Below are 25,538 nucleotides of genomic sequence, written 5' to 3'. Positions count from 1 at the left end.
CCCAACCATTGGCCTCATAGATGTTATTGAGGCCACGATACATTACCACTAACTCCTGTGTCTCAAACCAAAGTAAACACAAATTATCTACCCGTTTTAACAATTATTATTTTATCAAAATCAATCCATTACAATATAAGGGATCTTAGCTTAGTTTGCCTACTATTTCATAAAAATACAAAAATACAGGTGGCAGAACTGTAATGATTCCTATTAGTCTACTCGCTTTCTTTCTTTAACTTCAAATTCAATAAAAAGCTTTATACATATGTATGTAAATATGTATGTGTGTAGATGCAAAAAAAACTCACTTTGCAAAAACAAAATATTTATCATTAAAAACCATCGAATTTCACTTAAGTTGAAATTGCATTCGTATATACGCACATGCTTATGTACATACAATATGTATGTACAACAACAACAAAATAAATATGTTTTATGAAAAATATGTATTTAAGTAGCATTAATAAAATCTTATAACTAGATATGCATATGTATGTATGTGGTGTGCTTGAATATTTAGGGGCATCAAAAAAAAGTAGATATAGGTATATATTATATATATAAATATTTATATATATATGCATTGCTACGTAGCATCGAAGGCCTTCACGCTTGCAGTTGCTGCATTAGGAATATTGTAAACATTCAAATATTCTTTTAAATATAAATTGCCCATCTATAATAAATTTGCGAATGACGGTAACCATCCGAATTCATTCAAAATGTTTAAGAGAGATCGCAACAAAAAATTATTTAGCTACAATTTGGGTTCAAACGACGTCATACAACTCTCTCTCAAACATGTTCAATCATTCTCATTCCTTACAATTTATATTTGTCGCATGTTTGAGAGGCTGCTGTACACGAACAACAACATAGGCATATGTTGATGAGCGATCGCTAGTTACATTACATACTCACGTTGATAATTATTATATGAGAAATGATTATGAAAATCTAATGGATATTTTAAATTTAACCTTTTTTTGTTTTCCACAGTGGGTTTAAATCTAAATGGGACTAAATCTAGGTATTATTTTAATTTAATTGAAAAATCCTTCTTAGATTAAAGTTTTTATTCGGAATTAATAATAATTTCAATTTCGCAACATCTTTCTCTCATATACATTCTTATTATCAACCTTTTGCTCCAAGTTTTGTTGCATTTAATGACTCTCCTTTTCGGTATACTAACTTTTAACTTCTTCTTCTTCTCCGTACATTGTAACTATATGCCAAATTTTACATTTTTACATATTTTAATATTTATGCAAATACTTGAGAAGATTTGCTATTCATTTATTTTGAAAATTCCAAAGCTGGGGGGGAAACTCGATCAAGCTGGACTTGGAGGTAGGTCAAGAGTGGCCCTAGGCGGATCTCAGCAACTTTTGCAGCGTTTTAGTAGAATTATGTTTTGATGGCGAAATGCAGGGAGATGAGGGAGAGGGTTGCTTGTGGTTCGCACAAGCAACCCACATGCATATGATACAACTTTTCTGCGGGGAATTCTCGAAAGAAATCTGGTAGAATAAATAAAATACCGCAGTTTTTATATTTTTATTTAAACTGGTATAGCATTAAAAAAGGCGAACTTTGCACGTATGGGTATATAAACTTATTTGAAAACTCACCATGTATATAAATGCGAAATTTAAAGATTAAATATCAAGGCTCCGGCTCGAAGTTGACGACTGCTTTTGAGTGTCTTTGTTGGTCAAATATACTTATGCTCACATGCACTATTTAAATTATTTAATTAACTTTAGAAAGCTTCACTTTAGCTTCACTTCTAACACCAAAAAAATTTATATCACCGCGACAACTTCACAAACTATGTTGCTTCCTTCAGATCTCCACAGGAAGAGAAAGATAATTTTTTCAGGAAATGGTATTAGACCCTTGCGTTTCCAAGATGTGTCGATAACTCAGTTCAAAACATATGTTTTTGACATGAGCTGTATTACTTAAAGTTTTGAAGTCTGAACAGTGGTGGCAAGGAAAATAAAACTATATCAAGCAAAAAAAAGTAGCTACAACTGAAAGTAAAAAAAACGGAATTATTTTTGCGGCTTTGTACTATGGTACAGTAGGTTTTCAACAACAATAAAAACATCAAACAAAAATGTGTTTCTCAGGGGCCGCGATTTAGAGGTACTAAGAAATTATTTTTAATTCAGGAGAGTCTTTAGTTGTTCCATGTGCAAATTTTAAACCGAATTTCAAAAGCAACGAATATTGATAATGATTTTTTGCCTGGGCCTGAGGAGACAAAAAAAAAAAACATCAAATAAAAATGTATGTTTACATGAATCCGAAATTGTAAAGTTTTCTTGGTGACACTGATGAAGGTTCATCTTCAAAAAGTCTTCGAACAATACCACCAACTCTGTATCAAAGTACAGATTATTTAAACGACTTGTTTGCGTTTTTGCGATCTGAAGAAATCAACGAAATAATTCGTCGAGGTCATCAAAAGTGTCCTGTTATTTTTCCACGTGATCGTCATGACGAGGCATTTCGTACCGCGTTGTTAAACAGAATGTTGCCAAATGGAGAGAAAGTGGATCGTGACTGGTTAGTGTGAAGTGCCAGTATCAATGCTTTTTATTGCCTACCATGTCGTCTATTAAGCACCAATACTTTAAATCGACCTAAAATTTGTTCTGCGGTTATTCGAAATTCCAGGTATGGAAAGAAGCTATACGATAAACTGCCATCACACGAAAATACTCAAGATCACCTTAAATGTTATATTCAATGACGATCTTTACAAAATCTAATTCAAAAGGAGGCTACAATTGATACACTTATCAATAGCCGTGTTTTTAACACGCGCGTATACGTTTCGTTTGCGCGTGTTAAAAAACGCCTATTTTGCTTAGATAATGCTTAGGAGACCCATCTAGCGGCTGTGGTTAAACAACTAGCTACATCAACAGGGTGTACCGAAAAGCGGAGACGCAACGCTCTGATGGCCATAGGGTATAACATATAGCTGAATCAGTTGCGATGAATTGTGGACACACATAGAATACATAGAATTAGTGTAGAGGGTGAAACAAAGACACATATTTCAGTTACATCTGAGTATAATGCGTATTGAAATTTAGTAGGACAAAATTTATGCGCAGCAATTTCAGAGGTGTATTTGTAGTTTGTCCCTTAGCAGTCAATATAAAGTTTAAGCGTAAACGGATATACGCGTGTTAAAAAACACGGCTAATGACCAGCTAATCACTGAAACTCAAAACTGGAAAGAAATTGTATATAGAATTTTTGACACTATTTTATTTTTGAGTGAAAAAGGCCTAGCTTTCAAAGGCGAAAGTATATATCTTGGTGAACGAAACGATGGACTTTTTTGGGCATTTAAGATCTCATAAGCCAATATGATCCCATACTTAGAGATCATTTGGAGAAAGTTGGGATTTCACAACAGCAGCACAAACGTTTACAAGTTCACTATCTTTCTCCAGACATTCAGAAGGAGTTTATAGAAATTTGTGCAAAGCACTTGAGGGAAACTATATTAGAGCAATGCAAGAAAGCCAAGTATTTTGCTATTATCGTTGATGATATGCCTGATGCTGGTCACGTTGACTACGTTCATTTTGCGCTGACTCCATTTCAATTCGAAAGCAACAAATTTTACAATTCAAAAACGGTTTTTGGCTTTCGTGGATTGTAACCAAAAAACTGGTCAGGAAATCGCTGATTTAATTTGCCATACTTGATTGAAGATTGTTGTGCACAAGGGTACGATAACGGCGCCAATATGAAAGGAGCTTACCATTGTGAATGATGACTAAGTGTGCTATCTTTTGGATAGACGTCAAAATTCCAAAGTGATTGGATCACCTGATTTGTAATTGAGTATCGCTGTCTCGTTCTGTATCTCTTTCTATCATCCGCTGAAGATAGACGCCGCCATATTGAACACCCTGTCAAAACGCTAAAAAGTAGCCATATTGAACATCTTGTCAGGCAGTTGACAGATAAGATATCGCACTTAGTCATCATTCACAATGGAGCTTACAACGGAGTACTACGTCACATTCTCGACAAAAACTCGAATGCTAATTACTCGCCTTGTGCTGCAGAATGTTGTACGGCTGCAATTACTTCTTTCGGAGTTGTAAAAAAATGTGTTACTATTTTCAGCAGCAGTCCACAACGATGGGACATCCTCAAAAAAAAATGTACCGAGCTCTCTTCATAGTCTTTCAGACAAAAGCCAAATTTGACTGCGCAAGCATACGGAGATTTTCCCGGCATTCTCAAGTACATCAACAAGTTCGAATGTATCTTGCTGTCCGCAATTTTTTTCCAAATACTGACTACCATTAATGAGAGAAACGTGGTCCTCCAAGCTAGAGACGCCACCTTAGATGTCGAGGTCCGACATCTAGATGTCTTATTAGCTGATTTAAAGTTGATCAGGAACCAATGGGAAACAATTTTAAACGAATGCAAAACAGTTGCTATTCAATTGAACATCTCTCCAAAGTTTCCGGCTATTCGAAAGAGAAAACCCAAAAGACGTTCTGAAGATAATTTAAATGAGATGATTACAGATGATTCAGAGTCTGATTTAAAAAACAATACATTCCTGGTGATCGTTGATAAGGGAATCACTGGCATTACTAAACGATTTGCAGCTCTGAGAAATTTGAGCGAGACGTTTTCCTTTTTGTGGCAATTTGAAGGCATGGATGAAACTACGGTTCGGGCGAGCGCAGCAAAATTTGTGGAAAAATGTAAGTTGGACATTTCTCAAAGCTTAGAATGCGAAATAATTCACTTCAAACACATTTACGAAGCAAATTTTGATAAAGGTGGAATTGCTACATGCCATGAACATATGTTCACAATCTGTATACGATTTTCCCCAACATTTGTGTTGCTTTACGTATCTTTGCACTGTACCTGTCACTGTAGCTAGTGCAGAACGTTCCTTCAGCGTCCTTTCAAGAATCAAAAGCTTTCATAGATCGTGTTCATCTCAAGAACGAGTTTCAGGACTTGCGACGCTTTGTGTTGAATCCGTTTTGGCAAGACAGTTAAATTTTGATATTATAAAAATTTTGCAGCGAAAGAAGCAAGTAAAGCCACTCTTTCATATCCGAACTTTCTATATTGAATAATTAAAATTTTAATCATCATTCAATTTATAAGAAATGTATTAAAATGTTACCAAATAACTAGAAAAGATTATTTGAAACAATATGTGGCTGTTAAAAGAGAATTTTCTTTCTACGTTACAATAAAATAGTAAAAATAGTAAATATTCTGTGTTAATTTTATTGTCAGCTCTTAGTCCAAAAATTATTTAGTTGATGTGGCAAAATTTTTGTTTGATGTAATCCATCAATAATGATTCATGAATGAGACGTCATTAATTCAAGTTAATCAAATGTATTAGTGCATTTTTTATAGGGGGCCGTAAATTGTTTAGTCCCGTGCCCGGATTTTCTCTCTACGGCCCTGGGCATAGCCATGCCGATGCTCAAAAAACTTGGCAAAGAAGTATTTAAATACCTAGCACATGTTTTCGACCTGTCTTTGTCTACCTTCGTTATCCCCGAAAAATCGAAAATGACGAGGGTTGTACCGCTTCTAAAGACTGGGAAAATAGCCAACGTAGGAGTATTATCGTCCGATATATCTTCTATCGCCAGTACCCAAGCCACTTGAAGCCATTCTGCTATTTTACTGCTATTCCCTATTTTACTGCCATTCCCCATTTTACTTCTAATTTGAGTCTTGCCAATTATCAGCATGGCTTTCGAAAACTACATAGCACTACATAGCACTACATCGCGCTAAACGCCATTTGAACCGAAGATTGTATTCCTGTGCTCTGCGCAGAACAGCTTCCAACTTTTGAACACCCTCGTCAACTTACTTAGCAGGAATGATCAGGTCGTCCAAATAAGCGATAACGGTTCCGTCATTTATCATGTCACGGAAGACTGTAAAAATGAACCTAGAGAACACAGCAGGTGAGTTAGAAATGCCAAAATGTACGTAAAGAAATTCGAATTGGTCGTCGGGAGTCACAAACGCTGTGTATTTACGTGAACTAGGCTCTACTGGTACGTGGAAGAAGCCGTTCGTCAGATCGTGAGTGGTGAAAACGTTCGCTGCGTGCAACCCTTCAAACACATCGTCGATTAAGGGCATTGGGAAATTATCCCTTACCATCTTCTCGCTTAACCGCTTGTAATCACAGCAAAGCCGTTTGCTACCGTCTTTTTTGCCAACTAGCACAATGGGCGATGCGTACTCCGACGAACTCCGTTGTATTATTCCTTCTTCCAACCACGTTGCCACCTGTTGCTCTACTACGCACTTATCTTCGTACGACATACGCCTTGGCCTAGCCCGTATATCGTCGGCTAACAATATCTTCATCTCTACAGGCGAGTCCCGAGTCTTCTTCGGTTTATAGCTGCTCACCAACTCTTTAACGAAGTCTGCTTTCTCCTCGCTAAGATGCGACAGGTCTATTTCGGATTCATTCTCCTCGACTATTGACGCTGCTGTGCATAGATTCCCGAATTCACTTAACAAGTAAAATCCAGATTCAACAGTTGGGGCTATAGTATCGTCGGATTTATCGTTCTTCGTTTTGGGCTGGAATTCTACCCTATCCTCACTAACGATTAGTGTTACCTATTTCAAAATGTTCGTTACCAATCACCGTCGTATATTGCATGTCTCGTTCTCTTGTTACGTGAAATGTGATTTCTACCTCTATGTCATCGATGGTAACCTTTCTAACAAAACTACCTAATGTGGTCAAACCACCTATACCTACACCGACCATTCGGCGCTTATCTCCGCTCAGCACAATCTCGCTATCTAACAAGCAAAGTATCGTATCGTACGTATCAAGCAAAGGTCACACCCTGTATCCACTAACGCCAAAAATATCGCATAATCACACCTTACATCAACAAAGATACACCTACCCGCTTTAGGTTGGGTACTTTTGCAATCGGCAGCTCGGTGTCCCGGCTCACCACACTTGAAGCATTTGAACGATCCGCGGCAGTCCTTGTCCGGATGTGAAGGGCTACCACATTTGAAGCACTTCTTTGCTCCCTCATTGTGAAAACCTGAGTTGACTGGAGCTCTACTTCCAACGCCCGACTGAGCCGGATTTGAGTTGGTAACTTGATGGTGACCAGCCCGAACCTTCTCGTATAATGCAAATCTGCTCTTTGAGCTCTGCTACCGCCTTGGCTTGGTACAGATTGATTTTATTTTGTTTGGAGTCGGGGATGCCTTCGATAAAGTAATCAATGAGGCTCGCGTCATCCAGCCTTACCGGCTTCCCAATCTCCATCAGACAGTAAAGGTATTCGCGAAGATCTTCGTTGCTGCGCTTACGGCGGTTCATCAACCTACGATGCGCCGTAATCGATGATACCGCGGAACCAAATTCGGATTTTAACGCTCGCTTCAACGAATTCCAGCTTGTGACGTCCCGCTGGCTTCGTATAGACAGTTTGGCAGCCCCTTTTAGCAGCTGCTTTGGATATATAAATTTTTGGAGCTCGTTCCAATGAACAGCAGCGGCATTTTGCTAAAAATCGTCCAGCCATTCCTCGAACGCGCCCACTAAACGACGTCAATGAGTCCTCTATATCGCGTAATGTAAAGGGGGTACGATCATAGTTTGGTATTGCTCTTGATGGAGACGAACCAGCGCTATCATAAACGGACCCCTCATCACCATCGTCACTCGAGTTATCTTTGCTTTTCGTCCCGTAGTTGCCAGACCCAACTCTGTTAACTTTTGCTTCAACCCCACTACATTTAGTTCTAAAATTACAGTTCGCTCCATTGTTGACCGCTATCGTTTACAAGGGCTCGAAATGTTGTCAAAACGATTAACACAGTCAAAGTTTATTCACTTAAAAAAAATCCTTTTAACGATTAAGAACCTTAAATTTTATTTCATTGATTTTCCGTTTTAAATCCCGCGCCACCGATAATTGCCTTATTATTTCTTACTTTGATTAATTAATTTATTCAATTATTACATCAGGGTCTTTTAACAATAACGCCCGCTGGCGGGTCGAGTCAGCTTGCGTTAACGCGCTTGTGTTGCTGTACTCTCGCTGTCGCTATTACTTTTGCTCGAATGCCGTTACACGGTCTTCGTTCTACTTGGCTTTAACTGGCGTAGCACAGTGCCAACCCCAACAAAAACTAGATGCTTTCACGAAACGGTACATAGACGTACATTTTTTATTTTTTGCACAGGAAAATTTGTGCACATATAACGTGTATACCGTATGCACTTTTTCAACCTTTATGCGCTTGCATGTCTTATGCGCGGTGGTTGATTTCGTTCCACTGCTGACACCACTTGTGGGAGTCAATAAAGTTTTAATTCAATGAAGTTTTTGGGTTTTACATTGGTTTTTGCGCAACATAGTTTTACTTTAGGTTTTAACATTGAATTTTAGCACAACATGGTTTTGATTTTAGCTTTAGTTTTAACATAGATTTCATTAGTTTTTAACATAGATTTCTTTAAGTTTTGCATAGATTTTGTAACTGTAGCACAGCTTAGTTTTAGTTTCAGTTTAGGGGTTTTACACTTGTCTTACGATTCTTGGTAGGCAGGCGAGCTTATCCGGCAGCGGTCAAAAACGAACTAACTCTGATTCTTATTTTAAACTATCGGAAAGTCAAACAGTATTTGCAGTCGTAAACCAGTGTTGTAGTCTGACTGTTTTCAGGGCCGTCGTCTACTGGTGTTGCCACCCAATCCCACATAAACACACAGATAAATTGCGCACTGAATCAAAAACCCCATCACAGAACAGCACCCAAAGGAATTAAACAAGGGGTACCACAGGGTGGTGTCCTATACCCGCCTATTTAACTTCTACATATCGAAGCTCCCTTCGCCACCGGAAAGAGTAACCATAGTATACTACGCCGATGACTGCACGATAATGGCTACAGGTCCTAGCCCACCTATCGATGAGCCATGTAATAAAATAAATAACTATCTCTCTGATCTCCCCAGTTTTTTCGCCTTGCGAAATCTGGCATTGTCACCGAACAAATCATCGGCGACGTTATTTACAACATAGACACGGCAAATGTCGACCATATTGGACCTCCACGTCGATGGCATTACACTACCGACGGTCTCACACCCGAAAATACTGGGTGTGACGTTCGATCAGGATCTATATTTTGGCGAGCATGTATCCGGAATTGTCCCTAAAATCCAGAGCAGAACAAAGCCCTCAAAGCTCTTGCCGGCAGCATTTGGGGTAAAGAGACGCGCATTACCACTTACGAAGCAATTAGCCGGTCGCTTGCATGCTTCGCGTCCTCGATATGGTCGCCAAGCCTAAAGGATACTTATTGGAAGAAACTACAGGCCTGTCAAAACTTTGCTCTCAGAATCGCTACGGGCTGTCTTCTTTTATCCCCAGAACACCACTTTCACAGTAAAGATATACACTACCGCCGCCGCCGAATGTCAAAAATATCGGTTCTTGGCCGTTTATTGTCCATGTCGAAAATTGGTCCGATATGGTTGAAATCAACGAGTATCAACGGATACGCATCACTGCCAGTTATAAGAATCCAGTTGCGAAATTTAATTCTTTCCAACCATTAAAAAGTTATTTAAAAAAAAACAGACGCTTTCAATGCCAGCTCAACACAGATTTTACATCACCGAATTCATCAAGTCATTAAAACAAAACACTAAAAGAAAAATTATATAATAAATTTCAATGCTCACTAAATGACCCATGTCGAACATTTTTTCAACTGTTCGTTTCAAGTTATCCAAAAAAGGTGTACATTTTTTTCAAACATTATATGTCCCGATTGCCAACAGAATAAGTGAAATCGGTGATGCAAAGTTCTTTTGTAGGTTCCAGGGGTTTAAATGCTCCATTGAAATGATGATCATCGCATACTTAAGTTGGAGATATACATATCGTCGCCCGCTAGCCAGAAGCATGAATGTGCCATTTTTCCGATTTTGTGTTAGAGGCCTCTTTGGATTACCCTTTAGATTCTCTAGGTTCTACTTAAATCTAGAGCTTCCTACGTACATGGAAACCCCAATAATTTGCATTGCCATTTTCACAAATGTACAATTCAATCACACAAAGTTGAGCCAGAAAAATGAATGTGGCACATTGTATGACACATTCGTTGATATGGCTAAACAATTTTTGAAAAAAAAAAAATAATAATAATAATAACAGCACATATTCGTATGTTCGAATGTTCGAGTATACGTGTCTGGTATTCTTCAAAAAAAAATTATACTGATGAAGAATTTTTAATAGCTTAATATCCGAAAAAAAGTTGTTTAATTGAAGGCAAACCTCTTTATTCGAAGCCGTTACCTCTTCCTGAATCAAAACTAAAATACTTGGAAAAATTGTGTGAAAAACTGGTTATACGAAAATAATATCATTCCGTTTGTAAAAATCTTGAGGGTAACGCTTTTCCCGAATCCAACATTTCAGAAGATTCTAATTTTGATGAGAATAAGAACTAGTTCTATGTTTGCAATAATATCTTAAATAAAAACACATTAGTGTATATGCAATTGAAATGAATGTCTAACTTTTTTCATTTACATACATACTTTCGATAAGTCAAAGCCGCGGATGTTTTCCCAAGTACTGTGATGCTCCGAATCCCAATCCGCCAACGGAATTTGCCTAGCAGGTCTTGGCTTGGCCCTAACGTTTTTTAAAAATCAATCTAGTGATTTTTTTACGTCTTTTGAGGTTAAGGCCATACCATGACCAGTCGGGCCAATTATAATAGCTTTTTCGGATTCAGCGCATCAAAATGCATAGAAAGCATGAGCAGATTAACCTGATCCGACTACTTTTAATTTTTTGTATAGATGTGTTAACAAAAAATATATCAGCTTTTTAAATTTTTGTTGTGCCAGAAAAATGAATATGCCAAATCTCGGAGAATAGAAGGGATGCGAGCAGAACAATTATCTCAGTTAAAAGAGCATAGTGTGAGTATAATATATATGTAAGTACATTTTTACACTGGAAGCTAATTCTTCTAATTTTGAGAGAACAATAAACTTTGAAACTCGATTTCCCAACATTTTTTCGGGCGACGATATGTACCGTATGAGAAGTGTTTGAAAAATCACTTTGTCTTATATTCAAACCTCTGTTGTTTTTTTGCGAAACTATGAAATACAATGTCTGAAATGTTAATTTTGATTTTCACACTTCATCATCCCAAATCCAAGTCTCCCGGTTGGACATGTCTTAAAGTTGGCGGCCATATCCCCAACTAGTCCCTTGGAATGAATCACATTGATTATAGCCTATCAACCGAGTTTGAATATCACCTACACGTTACGGCTCCTGTTACAAATGTGAATATGTAGGCACATATATTAATCAGGTGAGGCTTTGACTTTCCTAAGGAGACTCAAAGTGCTAAAGCAAAAGCTTTTCCAAGATGGTCGAACAAATGACCGGGTATGCTTCTACCATAACGTAGTGGACAGTCGAACTAATCGGAAAACTGAAGCTACGTGGTCATCCATAATGAACTTTTGTATCAAAAGGCCGGAAACCAACAGTTATGACTGAGCATACAACCTTAACAATTTTCAATTCAAAATCGGTCGACTTTCATTCTAAAATATCCTTTTGGTTTAACGAAGACAATTGAAATCAATGTTTCGAACGCAAACGTCTGCAAATTTTGGGCCACAGAAGGTTGTACGATTTTCCCACATGAGTTACGCAATGATTTCCACTCAGAGAGCTTATTTCGAGGGCGGCATCTTTGGCCGAATAGTTACTCCTTAACGTTTCAAGATGTTTTTCTGGTGAAGCTCGGCAGCATAATGCGACAAAAATATCCCTCGGAAAGTATTCTTCTAGGAAAGGCGTGGTAGCGACTGGTAGTCGGGATTGTTACTGTTCGCTCTTCGGAAATTGTAGCTCTTTAAAACCGCCGAAAAAACTAGGGGCAATCTTTGGCGCGATCAACAATAGGCCAGCATTGATCCTGATTGTTAAAACTGTGCCACAATCATGACTATTAATATACCATTAATAGCGGGCATAAGTCGCATTTGTGCGTGACCAGCAAGTAGCCACAAACGATTTAAAGAAATCATGTCGACAACGAGTATAAGGAGTGTTAGCCCAGAACATCTCCTTTGGTTAAACTGCGCTTTACACTGGATATACAAACAGAAGTGTGACCATTTTAAGTATTTCTATTTTTTTTCGGCAGACGCAGCAGTACCAGTCACTAAGACCGGGGTTAGGTTCAAAGCCTTCCTGGAGTAAGTGAATGAAGGACAGTCCCTCCGCAAGAAACTTTTTGAACGATCCGCGAGATTTTGGGGCAAAAATCCCGGAGGAGTATAAGAAAAACCTTTTCTAAGTTTAAAATTTTTTTTAAATAGAAATACTAAGTTTTTTAAAGTAAGTACACCGGCCGCCGTCGCCTCCGTGATCGGCGTAAACCTCTACTACACAGTGAGGCTCTCGCTGAACAAACAGTTTAAGCACATAAGAAGTCATCTCCGAAAGCATTATAAGAAAATACGGTACCTGAGAACTCAGCCGTATGTAGAAAAAAACATAAACAGGTCCTCAGAGATATCCACAAAAAGGCGTCGGACCTTTATGCCAGGAATTGCCCGGCGAACCTCGTTTTTAAAGATAAATAACCTGAACTCGGAGAAGAGGAAAGCAATCTGCCTAGGGAGACGTGCGCCACTCTAGCTCAACTTCGATCTATATACTGTAGCAGGTTTAACTCTTACCTATCCAGAAACAACCTCGACATGCAAAATGTAGGTCGTGATCGCAACGTGTCCCCACATGACACCAACCATCTAATTGAAATGGAACCAAAGCCTCTAACACCCCTATTACTTCCTAGGACTCCCGTTAGAGAATATTGATAAGTGGTCGCACCAATTGGATGGGGCCTGCTACAACAACAACAACAACGATGTTGACTACATATCGACGGCTAAGTGGAATACCACACTATCACGGCTGCCAGTTTCGAACGCCTCTATCTGAGAAAATTTTTCAAAAACGCCCTATCAGGATTTGTTTCAGAAAAGTTCTATCTGAAAATTCGGTTGAAGAACAACTTATCTCATAAATTTTTGGATATAAACGGTTTATCTCAGGCCACAATACAAAGATATAGCGTTTTTGAATAAAAATTTTAAATAGCGTGACCTTCAAACAAATTCTGAAATAGGACACTTTGCGGATATATGGTCCAGTCCATTGAACTAAAAAATGCAAATCCCGGAATTGGAGATAAGAAGCCGAAAATTTTCATACGCTTTTATTTTGGCATTGTTAAGTGGTGGCCGCCGTGGTGGGGTGGTAGCGTGCTTAGCCTACCACACCAAAGATCCTGTGTTCAAATGCCGGGCAAGCAACAACGAAAATTTAGAAGGAAGGTTTTTTCAATAAGAAGGAAATGTTTCTCGAAACGGGGTCGTCTCTAGGTAGTGGTTTGGCGAACACTACGAGTGTATTTCTGCCACTAAAAGCTTCTCAGTGCTCCTCTGCCTTGCAAATGCCGTTCGGAGTGGGCTTAAACATGTAGCTAAATGTTTATTTTTGTTCAGCTTAAACTATACCAATTTTCCATTCCTATTAACACGTTCCTTTCCCTACAACTACTTTTGTTATTTCATCTCACCAACTTTTACTATTGTCGACTTGTGAGTCAAACTTTATGGCTCGACAAAATCGTTGAGGCTATGGGCGGTATCATACATACTTTTGCAACTGTGATTCTAAGGGGAGCTTTTAAACCAAATTTTATTGCAAAATGGCTTTGGCATGTGTGCTTGGGAAAATTAGATTTGGAACTGTCTATGGGTTACCGTTGCAGCTTAGATCACAGACATATGCAAAAAAGTACAGAGATGTAAATGCCCGGGTTCATGGTCTTACGTATGTAAATACATATTTTCATTTTGCTACTTCTATTTTCTTTCTGCGCCAAAGTGCTTGGAGCAAGAAAAATAAACGGACCGTATTCTGCTTATAGTTGTAAACTCGGAGCGGAACTTTGGATATTGCTGGGAGGTTCCATGATAATTTTTTTGCAACAAAACTACTAACAGAATGTGGTCCACATATTTTTTCTTATTTCTTCCAATTGTCTGGCTACGTAATTTAAATAACGACTAAAAAATTTTGCAGAGTGGAATCATCTTTCAATATAACAAAACTGATGATTTATGGCAGAAATGGGTCGATATCAAAATGGATGCGGTAGACGTACAAGCCATTCTTATGGATGACAATTTAATTTTCATTGGCGGCACTCGAAACGGCAAAGCAATTGACGAAGTTAGTAGCTGGAATTTCAAAAATACATTATTTCAACGGTTGCCCCCAATGAACCAGCCACGATATTTACATTCTGTCGTGGAATTAAACAGTAAAATCTATGCAGTTGGGGGACAGGGGGCAAATGATGAAATTTTACAATCAGTTGAAATGTGAGTATGAATATGTAGTAATTTGAAATGTAATTTGAAAAGCGTCTTACTTACCCACTGGTAACACTTCTTTGGACTCATTCAGCCATGGGCGGATTCAGAGAGGCATTTAAGGAGCGGCCGGGGGGGGGGGGGGGGGGGGGGGGGGGTGGAGTTCACGAAAAAAATCAGATTTTTTGTATATCCTAGTTCAGTCAACTGAAAAAACGGTAGTCTCTACCGATAAAAAAGTGTATGTTGCATTGCTCATCCATTCAATGGTCTATCCGTCAGCCTATTTGTCCGAGGGTTTATCATCACACTTTTTTTTGCAAAGACTTTCATTTAAATAAATGTATTGTAATGAAATTCAACACACTACTTCTTCTTCTTCTGATCGAGGCTAATGCTCCTGTAAAAATTAAATATTGTTTCAAAATGAAATATAAATCTATGACAATTCAAAACCTACCGGGATATTTTTGTCATTTGTAAAGCTACAATGCTAATATTTTATATGAAGAACTTCGTAAGGTTGACCTAAAATCTGTATTTAGCTATCTTGAAAAGCGGGTGGCAACGCCTACTGCTCCAATCTTTTGAAAATCTTTGCATCGACTTCAAAAACGGTTGAAGATAACCATGTTTCCTTTTTAAAAGAGAATTGCAATAATCACAAAATCGGGTGATTACCGCGCCTATCTATATAAAAAACGAAAAATACACATATCCAACACATACAAATTCGAAATCTGTTGTTGTTGTTGTTGTAGCAGTGCTTCGCCCCATCTAATAGGTGTGACCGATCACAAATTGTCATCAATATCCTCTAACGGGAGTCCAAAAAAACTTGCTGCTTCAACAGGGGTTGACCATAATGAGAGGGGTGTTAGAGGCGTTGGTTCCACATTACAATTGAAGAGATGGTAGGTGTCATGTCGGGACACATTGCAAGCAGGTCATACATTTTGTATGTCGGGGTTGATTCTGGATAGGTGAGAGTTTAACCTGTTACAGTACTCAGATCGAAGTTCAGCTACAGTGCCGCGCTTTTCCCTAGGAAGAGTGCGTTCTTTTTCTGCGAGTTCTGGGTATTTTTCTTTAGGAACTGGATTCACCGGGCAACTCCTGACATAGAGGTCCGACGCCTGTTTGTGGAGTTCACTGAGGACCTGCTTGTGTTTTTTGTCTTCATATGGCTGTGTTCTCAGGTGCCGCATTTCCTCATAATGCTTACGGAGATGACTCCTTAAGCCCCTGGACGGTGTTGGCTCATCAATCAGATGCTGTTGGGATGCCCAGTTTCTGGGTATTCAACAGGAACTGTTTGGTTAGCATTATATTTCTCTCCCTGATGGGGAGTATTCTCGCCTCATTATGTAGATGGTGTTCTGGGGACATAAGAAGACAACCCGTGGCGGTTCTGAGGGCAGTATTTTGGCAGGCCTGTAGCTTCTTCCAGTGAGTAGTCTTTAGGCTTGGCGACCATATCTGGGACGCGTAGCATGCAATCGGCTGGCCAAGTACTGCCAGCAAGATATTTGAGGTTTTTATTACGGCTCTGGATTTTCGGTTCAATTGCGGCTGCATGCTCACCAAAATGTAGATCCTGATTGAACGTCACACCCAAGATTTTGGGGTGTAAGACAGTCGGTAGCGTAGTGTCATTGACGTGGATGTTCAAAACGGTCGACATTTGGGACGTTCATGTTGTAAATAAGGTTGCCGATGATTTAGTCGGTGATAATGTCAGGTTTGCCGAGGCGAAAAAACTGGAGAGATCAGGGAGATAGCCGTTTATTTTGTTACAAAGGCCTGGGCCTGTAGCTATTATTGTGCAGTCATCGGCGTAGAAAACGATAGTAACTCCTTCTGGTGGAGAAGGTAGCTTTGATATGTAGAAGTTAAATACAAGTGGGGATAGGACACCACCTTGTGGCACCCCTTGTTTAATTCTTCTTGATTTTGATGTTGCGTTTCTAAATTGCACCGATGCCTGCCGACCACCCAGATAATTTATTTATAGACTGTTAATATACAAAACTTCAAGTTTACATAGCTTATATAAAAAGCATAGTTAACTTTATGACAAGTATCTGATTATCAGGTTCTAAAATCAAACGCCAACGAATAGGAATAAGCATTAAATTGAGAAAGTGTCCTCCTAAGGGGACCATTCATTGCATAAACCGTTCTAGCAACACCCATATAAAACAAATCGTTACAACGAAGGATACGACATGGTACATTAAAACGAATTTTCATGCGGAGGTAAGAACAGTCAATTGAGCACGAAACGATATCAAAGACAACGCACATTGACAACAGAGTTCGCCTGGAGTCTAGTTACATAAGATTTATCAGTAAACAGCGAGAGTGATATGATGGTACAGGGTCTACAAAGTTCGTCGACCGCAACGCAAAGCGCACAAAAGCTCTCTGCATACTCCAACCTCGATCTAACTAAAGATGTATACAATAGTTTGAGAGTATAAGGATCTAAAATTGATGAGCAGTTACGGCGGATAAAAGCCAACATCGCGTACGCTTTAGAAACTATATAGCTTATGTGAGTGGTAAAACTCAGCTTGGTATCAAAATACACACCCAAATCTTTAACTTCAGTACGGACACACCAATGGTATAAGTTTCTAAGCTCATTTTATAAGATTGAAGAATCATCCAAGCACTTGATTTCATGATAAACTTTTAAGTCATCAGCATAAAGAAGAATCTTACAGCTTGAAAAGCAAGATGATATGTCGTTAATAAATATGACAAATAGTAGCGGACCCAAAACGCCGCCCTGGGGGACACCGGAAGTTGGGCCGAATGGAAAAGATGACGCATTATCTAGACGAACGACACAACTTCTGTTCTCTAAGTAAGAAGAGATCCACTTCAGAAACTCAGAGTGAAAGCCCAAGCATTCAAGTTTTGCCAGTAGTATTCGATGCGATACCCTATCGAAAGCCTTATCAAAATCAGTATAGACTGCGTCGATTTGGTAGCCTTTTTGAAAGGAATCCAAACAGTCTTCCGTAAAAACAGCCAGATTAGTTATGGTAGATCTACCCGCAACGAACCCGTGCTGCTGAGGACATAGTAGATGTTTCACGGTGAAGTACATTTTATTCTTAACTATGCACTCAAATAGGTTTGACATAGTGGTAAGTTTGGATATCGGCTTATAATTTTCCATATCATTTTTGTTACCACCTTTAGGGATAGGCGTAGTAAAAGTCAATTTCCATGCATCAGTAAAAACTCCGGCAGACAGCGACATATTAAATATGTGCCTTAAAGGAACAATTCAAAGATGAACAACTGTTCAACAGGACAGCCGAGAGGCCATCTGCGTCAGTTGTGGTTGACTTCTTTAGCTGTTCAATACCATTAGCTATGTCCAAGTCAGTCAAGCATAGCTTCCCGAAATTGACGGAAGTATCTACAATTGGCAGATATTCAGACGAAACCCCACTACTATTATCCGTAACGAAATTCGGGGAAAATAATTCAGCGAATAAGTCAACCGCTTCCGAAATTGAGTTGACCGAAACACCTCTAAGGTGGACCGATATCGGAATATCCGAACAATTCTTTTTCGACTTAATGTAGCTCCAAAAAAATTTAGGGTTACATTTAATACTGTTTTCAACATTATGAATGTACCGCCGATACAAAAATCTATTGAGCTTATTAAATTCAGCTCTGTAAAAATGTAGCGCTCACAAACATTGGCATTGGTAGAGCGTTTATGCTTTTTATAGAACTTATTCTTTGCGGTCCACCTTTTAAGACTTGGGGGAAGGGTATACCCTTCCAGGTTTTGCAGTAACGTCCCATGGCTGACCGTATCAAAAGCTTTTGGTCTAGCGCAACGAGTACTGTACTAAAGGGGGGGGTTTGATTTAATCCGCATTTTATCTGGGTACTAATGGCATTTAGCGCGATGGTTGTGCTGTGTAATTTTCGAAAGCCATGTTGTTGATTGGCTAGTTGCAAATTTGCATTAAAGTAGGGAAGCAGAATGGCTTCAAGTGTCTTCGCTACTGGTGATAGGAGCGATATCGGACGATAAGAATCTCCTATGTTAGCTGGTTTCCCAGGCTTTAGTAGCGGGACCACCTTGGCCATTTTCCATTTTTCGGGGATGAAAAAGGTGGAAAGGGACAGGTTGAAGACATGTGCTAAATATTTGAAACCCTCCTTACCTAGGCTTTTAAGCAGCGGTAGGCTATGCCGTCTGGACCCACTGCTTTAGATGGTTTAGCATGACCGATGGCATCCTTAACCTCTTTGGCGGTGATGGTAATTGGGGACGCGCTGAATTTATGTTTATGTGCGCGTCTGTTGGCCCGCCGTCTAACTTTGTCAACCGTAGAATGCTCACGCATTTTTTCACTTTCGACAACACTTTAACTCCAAAGGCGATGGAAATTTTGTCATTGTGCTTAGACGGATACGATAGGGACTACGGTGGACCAAAGCTACCCACACCGGCAGAGAGGTTACAAGCACTTAAATGGTCCTCCCATGTTGCCCGCGTGTTCATCCAAAAGCAGTCTGATGCGTTGGTTTATATCCCTTATTTAGGGGTCGCCGGGATCGAGCTGTCTTATAAGGTTGTTGTTGTAGGTATTGGGGAGTGTTATCGACGTGATGGTCCTTTGCCGGATACAGATCCGGTACGCTCCGGTAACACCATCTCGGGAACGATTTATATGGCCACATTAAACCTTCAGGCCATGAGGTCCATGAGGAGCTTGGGGTCGCCAGAGTCTCGTCTGTTAGTGAAACCGGATTCGCCGCGGATAGGTGAGGTTGACAATTGGGTTTGGAGAAGCTATATATTGCGCTGGCAACCTGAAAGGGTTGCGCTACACAGCCCCTTGAATCTGGTATTTTAGTCGCCTCTTACGATAGGCATACCTACCGCGGGTATTTTCTGACCCCCAACACGCTGCGGACAACTGTCTTATAAGGTCACGTTCTCTCGTTAAATTTGCGGCGGCCGCCGGAAAATGAGGCCAAATTTCGAGAATTCTTCCGGCGGGAATAAAGCGAGCCGAGGCGGATTCAATGACCTTGCGGAAAGCACGCTCCCCTTAGCGAGCATCAGTCGGGATAGGAAGGACAGCAAAGCGGCTTTCCGTAAAGGATTCATACTCATCCCACTTTACTTTTTTAAATTTTATGAAAGTGCGTTTTTCGGTGACGATGAAGTCGGCGGTACGCTCAAGGAAATAAGTATTGGCAGGTGGTCGGATGCCAATGTTACCATCGGCTGCCAGTTGACGAAGTTTACGAGTTCTGCGCTCACGATTGAAATATCCGGCGAACTGTGACAGCGTCCTGCCATACGTGTGGGGGCGTCTCCGTTTATTGTGCAGAACGTCGTTTCTTCTATTTGATCCGCCAGAATCTCACCCCTGCTGTCCGCTTGCAGGTTTGAATGCCATAGATCGTGATGGGCATTGAAATCGCCTAAGATAATGCAATTATCGCCAGTGAGTAGGGCTCTGATATTAGGGCGGTATCCACTGGGACAACAGGTGGCAAGAGGGATGTAGATGGTGATGATTTCTAGGTTTACGTCGCCTGCCCGGGCAGATAAGCCGTGACGTTCTAAGACACTGTCCCTGCGGCCGATGTCGGGATCGAATAGATTATATTGCGCTGAATGGTCGATGGTAAACGCGAGACCGTCTCCATTTCCGCTCTCGCTATCTTTTCTGTGGACGTCATACCCACAGAGCAGGTCTGCAGAGCAGATCTTGCTGTGAGTTTGGTCTCTTGAATCGCAGCAATGCGGATGTTAATCCGCTTCATGAAAGCAACTATCTCCGTGATCTTCCCAGTTAACCCATTACAGTTTAACTGCAGAATTCTGAAGTGCAGCGGGGGAGACGTCGTCACTCTAGGAGTAAGTGACGGGTGACTACGCCTGAGTTGTGGGAGGTCAGGACGCTATTGCTGTTGTGGCCATGGGACTGGACGTCCCTGGGTAAGCATTGGGGTACCCGGTGTATTTGGGTTTGCGGCCTGGCAGCATGGCACATTGAAGCCCGTCGGAGGGAGCTGCTGGGAGGATGACAATTGGGAGGGAGGCAACAAATTAAATGGGGTTTCACTGAAATGACAGCCCTTGGTCGGGAAAAATCCCGAGTCGCTCCGGTACATAGAACCGGCTGCCTTGGGAAGCGCAATGATGCCATGGTGATTTATTATTAGATATTAAAATTATATTATCAAATTATAACTATAATAAACGTAAATAACAGAATATAGGATATGCATTTAAATAAATAGATATGTTATAAACCATGTTAAAGGCACGACTCCAGTAAATTATTAGCTCTGCAAGCGCGTAAGTAAAATGGTAAGGAACGATCGAAGCACCTTTTAGACACATTAAATGCTGAAGATTGATAAGCTTGCAGCTTGATTAACAGGGTGGAATTGGTTGGTCAAAATGAAGAGAAATTAAAAAAAATCGATTTTCTTTAAACCCTCTTGGGTCTGGCGCTATAGATAAGATTACAGATAACTGCCGCGTATTCCATTTTTGAGCGTGCTAGAGAGATACAAAATTATTCCTGATATAAAGATTCTCAAAGTCTACGAAGGAAGGCATGGTTTATAAAAGCCTTCGGTTGAGCACGTTCTGTGTTCGTTTCCTGCGCTCGCGAGGTCTAGGCTTCATCTACTAGGGGCGGCAGAGTTGCCAGATCTTGAGGTAACAGCTAAGCTAGGTCCTACAAAACTTCAAGTATTTGCCAAGAGGAGGGAGCTATTCTATACAATAAGTCCTGGTACCTAATTGGGCCTTTTCTGTATGGTCGTCAAAGAAACTCTGGTAGCATTATGGACACAATCAGTCTATGTGAGCATTTATTCACCAGTTCAAACTAACATAACTTAGGATACTGGATTACACCAATCGCCAAGATTATTCAAATAAAATGGTGTTACACCCGGCTTTCGTAATGTTTGCCCTGCATGCGATGTGTTCCCACGTGACACCAAGGCCTTTAACACCGACTTTTCTATTGCCCAAACCTGTTGAAACTGCTAGCTTCCTTGGACTCCCTTTAGAGGACCTTGATGACAATTTGTGAGTGGTTGTAACTATTGAATGGGACGAAGTACTCTTAACACGATCAAGGATTAATGAAAAGCACAAACAAAAGAGGTCCAAGAAAGATTTTTGAGCAAAGCATACCTGAGGTACTCCGCTCGTTGCAAAAAAGGGTAAGCCTTGCAGTCCTCGATTTTTTCACACAGAGACTTGTTCGACAAACAATATATTAATCATGATAAGAAGACAGAATGAAACCACACTACACTCAGTTTAAATATTAAGATTTTGTGTGGAACTTGTATTTACCATGGTTGTCAAGGTAAATGCAGGGATGCAAAAAATCGGAAAACCACGCTAGGTTAGTAATAGTAGAGCGGTCAACAACAAATTAGAGACATCATTTTTGTTCCCAGATTTGAAAATTTGACATATTGAACTCTTCTCCAGCTATTGCTAAAAGTGCCGGAAGAGAGAGATAGATTGAAGGTATGGAAGATGGGGGCACACAAAGATAAACTACAGTACTTCAGGACAAAAACGCAGAGGACATTACTGTCAAATATTAGCGGATTATTAAGGGAACATTGAACATTGCCGCTGAGTTTCAATGTCGACATTGACAAAAAGCTTATAAAGCTTATCATTAAATCTTTTAAGTTCTCGTTGTCACCAACCGAAAAGGTCCCTAACTCTTTCAAAGAACTTTTTTTCCAATTTTCCCATTGCCGTTGTATTTGTTATATAACGATAAAGACACTGCCTGATCGTTTTGGGGAGTGTTATCGATGTCGGAAAGTCCTTTGTCGGTCACGGATCAGTACTTTTCGGAAATTGACACCATAAAGGGACTAGCCCGACTATCTCTGAACACTTTTCCCAAAGCCGCATTTTCTAATGTTGCCTGCGTCCAGAATTTATCATTACATCGCGGACGGGATGATTTTCGTTTTCCGAGAGAGAACTTTATTTCGTGGTTACCAACGGTGTAAATTGGTGTAATACTCAGAGAAGATTAAAGCGGTGATTCTCTTCCAATTTGTATGGTGCTACTTTTTATTTTTTCGTAGAAATTGGTAAGACTTTATGCTTTACGTCGACTCCGAACGGCATTGAACATTGTTCTTTTTGCTTAGAAACATTTCGTGGCAGAGATACATTGGTAGCATTTTACAGATATATGTTGTCCCTCACTTGAGTTGGGGTCCTTTTAATATTTAGCCAAGCATAGTAGCAGTGTACCACGGTTGCAGTATATTGAAGTACACTTAATCACGAGATGTACGTGGTTCCCGATATGAACATAGATTAGTGAATTGAAACTTCGTTATCTGGTTCATACTATATTTATTTATTGGCGCTTAATCACCTAAGCGATTTTGTCCGTTTCGTAATAAGTCACGACAGCTATCCCTATTTCGCGATAACTGATGCCAATTGGGAGAACCGAGGGGTAAAGGCTTCCTCCACGTGCCTCTGCCAACTAAGTGTAGGTATCCCCCTTCCTCTGCTGCCAAACTGCGCTGTCGCGTGCAATACTTCCTTTACTTTTCAATTGCCTACTCAGTCCAATGTAGCATTTGTTGGCAAGAGTTGTTCTCCGTTTAATTTCTAAGCTGACTATGCGGGTAGGAAAACCAGGCGGAGGAAGACTTGATTTCCATAGGTGTTGCTTGTCGTCGTCAGTTATCGCTAAGAAGTAATGACTTGTTTACTTTGCTACGAGGCGACAAAAATTGCCTGGGCGGTTGAGCGGCAATAAATGGTAATGACAGAATCCCACTGATAGAGTTCAGACAATCGGTTCATGCCAGGCTTCTTTCTGCATTCCACACATTATGCCTTATAGCACCTTTTATCTGATCCATCCGCGACTGCTGCTGTTTTTTAAACGGGATATTTATATTGAAAATCGTCATAGTCGGGTAAGGAAACATTAATTCCATCATCTTAGATTGTGAACTTGGGTTGTTGTTTTATCTATGCTTCGCCTTGCTTAAGAGGTTCGATCACCCATAAAATCTCATCAAAATCCTCTAAAGGAAATGTAGCAGTTTCGACAGGAGTGCACCGTAGAAAAGTTGTTGCTGAGTTTTGCACCATTCGTATTTTAATTTGACAATCTTCGCCATACATTTTAAACCATTCGAATCTCCACAAATATTTAGGTATACCGCGTCTGATGGATGGAAGTCAATAAATAGTATGAGCACACCTCGTGCATTTGTTACCGCAGTTGTTCTCAACGAAAAAATTTATGTCATTGGCGGACGTCATGGAGATACCTTAAAATCTGTCGAATGCTATGACCCTACAAAAAATAGCTGGACTCAATGCGCGGATATGAATGAAAAACATTCCAATGCAGGTGTAAGTTCAGAAATTATAAACTGAAAAATATAATTTTTTCTATATGTGAATAAATAATAAATTCGCAACATTTCAGGCATCAGTTCACAATGGGCAAATATTTGTTGTAGGTGGCTTTCATGATGATGATTCTTTAACGGTGGAACGATACGATCCACAAAGAAATGAATGGACTAAGGTCGTATTAAATATATATATATATTTTGTTGTTGCTAATCTAAATCATCGTTACATTTTGTAGATTTGCTCTTTGAATATAAAATGTCAAAGACCTGGATGCATTTCAATCTACAATCAATTGTGGGCTGTTGGTGGCAATTATAAAGATTTCGTTTCAGTTTACGATGAGCAAAATGATAAGTGGATCGATAAGAAACCAATTCCCAAGAATGGTTATTACTATTGTTTTACTGCACCAAAATGTCTACTCTAAAGTAAATAAATGTAAGAATTGAATTAAAACATATCTACTTTTATATAAGATTTTAGAATTTCATTATAAATGTTTTACTTTATCTATAGTCTGGTCAAATTAGTACGCAAAATAGGTATTAGAAGGTTTTATAATTTGGATACAACTCACGGTTGCTAGGATTGTTCAATACATAAATGAAATGTGGAAAGTTCTCGTCAACCAAGTACCTGTAAAGAAATTTACCCGAGGCCAATGGTCACAAAAATGAGCTGTTCGCAAGTTTATTGCTTCCTAAGGCCAGATTTACTTGGAAAGCTTTGCCCAGTGCTTAACTTTGACAGATCGTTTGAGAACTAACATACTTCTTAAATTTCCAGCATTGCTTCTCAACAGCCGCTCAATTTTACAACTATAGCGTCATCAACAAAAAGGGAATTTTTTTGTATGAAAAAAAAAATGTTTTTCTCAATTTCTTTCAACTTTCCTTTGACGAAGTTCGAGATCAACTAGAGTCCTATAAATTACTCAAAATTTATAAAAGATATACATGGATGTTCGAACCTTCAGATATTTTTAATACTGCTTCTTCTTGAAATTAAACACAAAAATTGTGAATAAATTAACACAGTATCCTTTCAAACGTTTTAGCACCCCAAATAAATAACTGTAATAAAATCCTCTTCTGTAGGAAAATAAGAGATATTATTTGGAAGTTCGATTTTTTCTGTATTTCATAAATACACACATTTAAAAAAAAAATGCAATTTATGAAAATATAAATCACATCTCTTACTCAGTATAAATTGCTAATTCTATTGTTGCTTTCATAAAAATTTTTAAAAGTTATCTACTTAATATTAAATTTTTCTTATGAATAATAATTATAAAACACTAGATAATTAAAAATTATAATTAAGTATGACTAGAAATCTGAAACACGCCCTTTGCGTTCCCAATCGCCATAACGTGTCGGCTCCGGACCAGATGGACCGCCAATTTCGCCAGTATAGGGATTCACGCTATTCGGCCATGGTTGCCAATGTTCTTGTTGTTGTAGAGGTTGACCAGTTAATTTCTTTAGCAAAACTTTTGCGAGCATTTTCTTTGAAAATACAATAGCTCGATTTTCAGATTTATAAACGGTA

General features: G+C 39.4%; 1 protein-coding gene across 2 annotated transcripts in view; it reads left to right on the top strand.

The window, feature by feature from the left end:
* Positions 1 to 24,461, top strand: part of LOC137251289 (kelch-like protein 5) — a 40,151-nt gene extending 15,690 nt beyond the window's left edge. Inside the window, exons 4-8 of one of the 2 annotated variants that reach the window (XM_067785614.1) lie at positions 10,970 to 11,044; positions 14,247 to 14,548; positions 23,777 to 23,978; positions 24,055 to 24,156; positions 24,220 to 24,461. In XM_067785614.1, the coding sequence (XP_067641715.1) occupies positions 10,970 to 11,044; positions 14,247 to 14,548; positions 23,777 to 23,978; positions 24,055 to 24,156; positions 24,220 to 24,411 (873 nt within the window). In that variant the 3' untranslated portion in view covers positions 24,412 to 24,461. The remainder of the gene's footprint in view (positions 1 to 10,969; positions 11,045 to 14,246; positions 14,549 to 23,776; positions 23,979 to 24,054; positions 24,157 to 24,219) is intronic. The other variant, XM_067785615.1, reaches the window with a different exon arrangement.
* Positions 24,462 to 25,538: the final 1,077 nt, after the last annotated feature.

The sequence above is a fragment of the Eurosta solidaginis genome, chromosome 4, assembly GCF_040869045.1.
Source record: "Eurosta solidaginis isolate ZX-2024a chromosome 4, ASM4086904v1, whole genome shotgun sequence".
Lineage (NCBI taxonomy): Eukaryota > Metazoa > Arthropoda > Insecta > Diptera > Tephritidae > Eurosta > Eurosta solidaginis.
Note: the sequence above shows the minus strand (reverse complement) of the source record. Positions and strands in the feature narration are given on the sequence as shown.